Consider the following 6,073-nt stretch of genomic DNA (forward strand, 5'->3'; position numbering starts at 1 on the left):
TTTTTTGTTTGGAATCTGGCCGAACTTAAAACAGTCGTGACTCGCGATGGCCAGCGAATTCAATGTCCTGAGCTCCTGTCGATGCTGTTTAGAACAGCAAAATGAATACATTAATGTGTTCACCACGTTGGACGAGTTTCAAAATGATATAAGTAATTTGTTATTGGAATGCACCGGGATGTTGGTAAGTAAATTTAACCAGACATTGTTTGGTAGGAAATTTTTAATAACGTTTTGAATGTTGGTTTTAGATTTTGGAACATGATCACTTCTCTAAAGATATTTGCGAAATATGTTTGAACGATTTATCCAATGCTGCTCGTTTCCGATTGCGGTGTCTCAAAACGGAAGACTTCCTCAAAGAAGTGCAGCAAACAAACTTCGATATATCAATGGGAGCAAACTCGGTAACAGCAGATTTAAACATTGAAGAGGCCACGTCTAGAGATAGTTTCGAATGTAAGGTGGATCAAGAGTTGCATATCTCACCGACATCACCAAATCTCGTCCAACTGGAAGAGTCCATCGAAGACTTCGATGAAAAACCGGATATACTTAACGCAAACCTGACCGCATCAAACAACACATGTAATTTTTGTGGTAAATGCTTCGAAACTAGTGGGGAGCTTTATAGCCACTACAAAAAACAGTGCATTGATGAATTGTGTTCAGACAGTGATACCCTAACTGCGGAATCTAACGAAGATATTGATGAAAAGCCAGATATTATTATGGTAAGCGCAGATGAATCAATCATCAAATGCAGCGTTTGTGATAAACGTTTCGAAGATAATGTCGCCCTCCGCAAACATACTAAAAATCAGTGTGGCAACGATAAGCTTATTGAAGCCGACGCTCTTTCAAATGTAAAATATTCGCTCAAATGCAGCGTTTGCAACGAAGAAGTCTCCAATGTTAACCAACACGTACAATTGCACTATAAAGACTGCTCTATTATAACTTTAAAATGCCATTTAAACAACAACCAAAAATTATCTAAAACATCCAACCAGCGTCGTCGCCGCCGCAAAGTACGCCGTTGTGTACGGCAGGCTAAATGTCCCAAGTGTAAAAAGAGATTCCGTCGTCGATTCGAGTTGGCCAAGCACATGATCGACGAGCACAATGAGGGGCTGTTCAAGTGTGATTTGTGCGGTAAAAGCTACATGTACAGGAGCATCCTTGAAAGACACAAACTAACACACCCTGGCGGACTCGATTGTGAGTTTTGTGATCGGACATTCCAATCCAACACTATTCTTGCCACTCACAGACGTCTTTATTGTGAACAAAAACCGAATCTGGGTGATATTTCTGAAATCGCCAGCGATGATCACCCAAACGATCCGGAGGCTAACCATACAAGTAACACCTCTTTAAAATGCGTAATCTGCGACGAAGAGTTTCAATCCAATGCTTCGCTTATACGGCACCGACGACGATGCCATAGTGTACAGAAGTTTTATAAATGTTCGGTTTGTGATAAAGGGTTTAATCATCGCTTGTATTTGGAACGGCACACGTGTGAAAAATTTATTAATTCGAATCATAAATTAAGACACAATGGTAAACGACCGAAAAGTAAAGATGCGCTACCAAAAGTCAGCAGTATTTTGGATGATCATTCGTATCATTTAGCGGGCCAGAAACAGCGTTATATTCCCGTAAAACCTTTCCAGTGTAATCTTTGCGAAAAACGGTATCGGACTGAGTACTTGCGTCAGAGACACGTCCAAACAAAGCACGAGCGAGCCATAAAGTGTCCTACCTGCGGTAAGTCGATTCCATCGCAGAGCAAGTTGACGCTGCATTTGCGGTCGCACACGGGTGAGCGACCTTTCAGCTGCAGTTATTGCGATAAGAGATTCGCCTACAAATTCGCGCTTACGAAACACGAATGCATTCACACGGGAAGACGACCGCATCGTTGCGAAACGTGCGGCAAAGGATTTATTACCATGGATAGTTTCCGAATACATCAGTACGGTCACACGCACCAGTGGCCCTTCAAATGTGATATTTGCGGGAAAGGCTTTCATCTAAAGAGTTATTTGCTGAAACATATGCCTGTGCATGGTGGTAACATGATAGTTCAAGTACTAAAGTGAATAGGCTAAGTTTTGATTGCATCAGATATCTGTACGTGTAATTATAAATTTTTGTACTCTCACTCAATTGTTTATTATTTCAATATTTTCGTCGAAAAATCTTCCCTACGATAAAACTGAACCTTGTCGTGGTGTAGGGCTTTTTAACTAATCAGTAAATGAACAGCGATCACGTTTACTTCTGAATGTGGGTATAAATCAAAATACTTTTGTGATTTCAAGTGGGACTCGGGGTAAAAATTTACCAAATGTGATTGTTGAGTTGTTCAGAAAGTGCTTTTATTCCGTTTAAGAATAAGGCCAGTATGGGGATCTCTGACAATAGATGAAGTTTTCTGGGATTCATCCCTGTTTATAACAACTGTCACAAATATCTCCGAAAAATGTCGGATTGATTGAGTTGGTCGGGGGCTTAGGGTTAGTAAGGGGATGTAAGCGGGATACCAGATCCGATTGGATGCCGAAGCACTTCTTGGTAATAGCACTTCTTAGGTAGCAGATGGGAAAATTAGGTCAATTCGTGTCGCGTGTTCAAGTTTCGGCTAGGCGGTGCTGCTAGATAGAGTAGGATTTTTGCACTGGCCCCGTGGCTGTCCTGACCTCTGATGGCTGCCCGCGGGCTCTGTCTATGGGAAGGGGTCGAGTCTTAAAGAGACGTTTAAGCCCAGAGCTTTACAGCACTTTGGTCTCGAGGGTTGGAAGGCGGGCGAGTCTCTATATTTTGAAGCTTCTGTCGACTACCACGAACGTCCAGCTTGTGCTGCGCTCAATTTACTTTGTATCGTGGGAATGCATTGTGAATGCTAAGGGGATGAAAGATTAAATTTGCCCTGATAAGTTGATCCGAGTTGCTCCGAAATTTGTCTTATCTATTGGTTCATTTGTGGTTGTTTGTGTTGGAAAACTAAAAGCGGGCGCGTGGTTGATGACCAGTTTCAGGCGGGGCTGACGAATTCTCCACTTCTTCACTATACCACATATTGCAACTCGAGTGGTACAAAAAGTCCAAAGCACATTTACAAATTCGATCTATTATTTTTCTTCTCATCATCATCATTATCATCATCATCGTCATCATCATCATTATCATCATCATCGTCATCATCATCATTATATTTAAAATATGACATTCCGGCCTTTGGCAGAGAGATCTTAGAGTCAGTTCGTGGAGTCCGCGCAGGGCCGAAACGCCTCCGCCTGCGGGTATAGGCGTGACGGCTATGCTTGGGGCTCTACCTGTGTTTTAGTGGGCGCCAGTGCCTGTCTCGTCAGGTAGAATTGATGTTTGAGGTCTCCCTGACACTTTGTTGACAACACAAAAGGGCCCAGCGCAGAGTTTTATACGCTATTAAGCGACCAGTTGGATAACCCGAAAAAAAGGAAAAAAGGAAAAATATTTTCGTCGAAAAATCTTAAAGAAAATTCTTAGGATGCCGTTCTCTACTGTACAGAAAAGTTGTATAATCGGCTAACCAACCCTCCGGTAGAAACTAAGGTAGGATGCCGACAGGCAAAGAGGCACTCATGCGAATGCTGAGTGATCAAACGAAAAAATAGCCTTGTGACAAGGGCCGTGTCAGACTTGGTCGTCTATTCCCATGTCAGGGGCGGCTCAAAATCAAGAACGATAAGTCTGCAGTGTTGTTCACAGCAGAACAGCTGAAAGGGGTCGTTTCAGGCCAATCTCCGAAGTGCCAAACGTATGAATCTGCGCTGCACTGACTCGATTCGGTCAACTACATTTTGGTAATAAGGACTCTAAACTGGAGCGCAGTACTCAAGATTGAACCGGTTATGCTGTTTAAAATCAAGCTTAGAGTCGAACAATACTCCCAAGTCTTTGTTGTCTCGGCACTAAAGCTATACGATGGCAGCCCCATCACGAGACTCTGAAGCGTGATTCTAATCTAGTAATGTATCCTACCTAAACAAAGTTACTACGAACAATCAGGAAAATGCGGCTCGGAACGAACAGCGACCAAGCTAGGACAAAGATTGGATGCTTGGTACCTGACTCTGCATATTGCTAGATTTCGTGACGACCAGGTGCAGTTCGAAGAACTAGAACCCCGAAAGCTCTACATCATGACACTGCAGGAGATCCTGCGCCAAAGCGAGAAGGTGTGGAGAACCCGTGGTGGCAAACTTACTTACTTACTTATGTGTCCATATCCGCCGGTCAGGCGGAACAAAGGGGTGAAATCAGAGATTTCCAATGCTGACGGTTACCCGCCATGACTTTTACCTGTCGCCAGGACAGGTTCTCGTCTACAGCCCGGATGACGTTGGCTAAGCTCCGTCGGCATGAGCCTCTGGGTCTGCCTCTTCTACGCTGTCCTTGTGGATTCCAGTCGAGTGCTTTTCTGCAAACCTCGTTCGCTCCTTTCCTCAAGGTGTGTCCCATCCACGTCCACTATGTTCACGAATTTCTGTGACTATTGGCCGTTGATGACACCGACGATGGAGTTCCTCATTGGATATCCAGTTATCAGGCCTCCAGGTACGAATGATGTATCACAGGCACCGGTTAATGAATACCTGCAGTTTTTGCGTTTTCTCCGCTGAGACGTACCACGTTTCGCAGGCATACAGCAGTACGGATTTAACGTTTGAATTAAAGATTCGGGTTTCCAAGGCAATCCTCGATTTGGTCTACTGTCAATTGCTCCAACTAATATCTCGTCCATAACGATGAGAAACAGAAGCGGTGATAAAATGCAGCCCTGTCTCACGCCAGCAGTAACCCTTATGGGGTCGGACAAGACGCCGTCGTGCAAAACCTTGCACGAGAACGCCTCGTACTGAGCCTCGATGACATGGACTAGCTTATCTGGAACTCCTCTACGCCTAAGTGCGCCCCAGATGTTTTCGTGATTGAGTCGGTCGAACACCTTTTCGAAGTCAACGAACACCAGCAGAAGAGTCCTGGAATTCATTGATCTGCTCCAATATAATGCGGAGCGTTGTGATATGGTCTACACATGATCGGCCAGCTCGGAATCCAGCTTGCTGCCGCCGGAGAGTAGCGTCGATCTTCTCCTGGATCCGGTTGAGGATTACCTTACAGAGTACTTTGAGAGTAATACAGAGCAACGTGATGCCATGCCAGTTACCGCATTCCATTAGGTCTCCTTTCTTAGGGACTTTGACCAATATGCCCTGCATCCAGTCCATCGGAAAAGTTGCGGTTTCCCAAATATTGCTGAAAAGCTTATGCATCATCTGGGCTGACAAAGATGGGTCAGCTTTGAGCATTTCGGCTGAAATACGATCTATCCCTGGCTCTCTATTGGATTTCATACTCTTGTTGGCTGCTACAATTTTATCCAGCGATGGCGCCTCCGAGTTCACGCGATTGATTCGACGAACTGTAGGCGCCATACGCTGCTGGTTTTGTTGGTCTCTGACATTTGAAACTCGGAAGAGTTGTACAAAATGTTCAGTTCATCGTTTAAGCTGTTCTGTACGGTCAGTCAATAGCTGACCAGCTCTGTCCTTTAGCGGCATCTTTGTATTCATCCTGGCACCACTAAGGCGGCGAGAAATATCGTACAACAAATGAATATCACCATTGGCGGCGGCGGTTTCTCCTTGTTTGGCTAGGGAGTTAGTCCAGGCTCTCTTGTCCCGCCTACAACCAAGTTTAACTCCGAGACTCGAGATTCAAGTTGTTCGACAAAGGCTCTTTTCACCTCAGAATTCTCCAATCGGCGGACGTCGTAGCGGCATCCAACTATTTCCTTCCGTCGTTGGACACGTGCGACGCGCAGACGTATCTCAGCGATAACAAAATGATGGTCGGATGCAATATCAGCGCTGCGCTTGTTGCGTACATCAAGAAGGCTCCTTCTCCATTTCCGGCTGATGCAGATGTGGTCGATTTGATTTTTTGTTCGGCCGTCGCGGGAAACCCACGTGACTTTATGTACTGGTCTATGGGGGAAGAGCGATCCACCAATGACCAT

The 6,073-nt window shown here is 44.8% G+C and overlaps 1 protein-coding gene across 1 annotated transcript; it reads left to right on the forward strand.

The window, feature by feature from the left end:
• The first annotated feature begins 46 nt into the window (after positions 1–46).
• Positions 47–2,108, forward strand: LOC128736760 (zinc finger protein ZFP2-like). The gene is made up of 2 exons (XM_053831246.1): positions 47–184; positions 252–2,108. Exons 1-2 carry the CDS (start codon positions 47–49, stop codon positions 2,106–2,108), a joined length of 1,995 nt encoding a protein of 664 aa, XP_053687221.1.
• The last annotated feature ends 3,965 nt before the right edge of the window (positions 2,109–6,073 follow it).

This window comes from Sabethes cyaneus, chromosome 2 (assembly GCF_943734655.1).
Source record: "Sabethes cyaneus chromosome 2, idSabCyanKW18_F2, whole genome shotgun sequence".
Taxonomy (NCBI): Eukaryota; Metazoa; Arthropoda; class Insecta; order Diptera; family Culicidae; genus Sabethes; species Sabethes cyaneus.

Bases quoted from the DNA above. Each gene is read 5' to 3' on its own strand.
- LOC128736760 (XM_053831246.1), top strand. From the start codon at position 47: ATGGCCAGCGAATTCAATGTCCTGAGCTCCTGTCGATGCTGTTTAGAA. The intron at 185-251 runs GTAAGTAAATTT...TGTTGGTTTTAG, and splicing joins TGGAATGCACCGGGATGTTG to ATTTTGGAACATGATCACTT.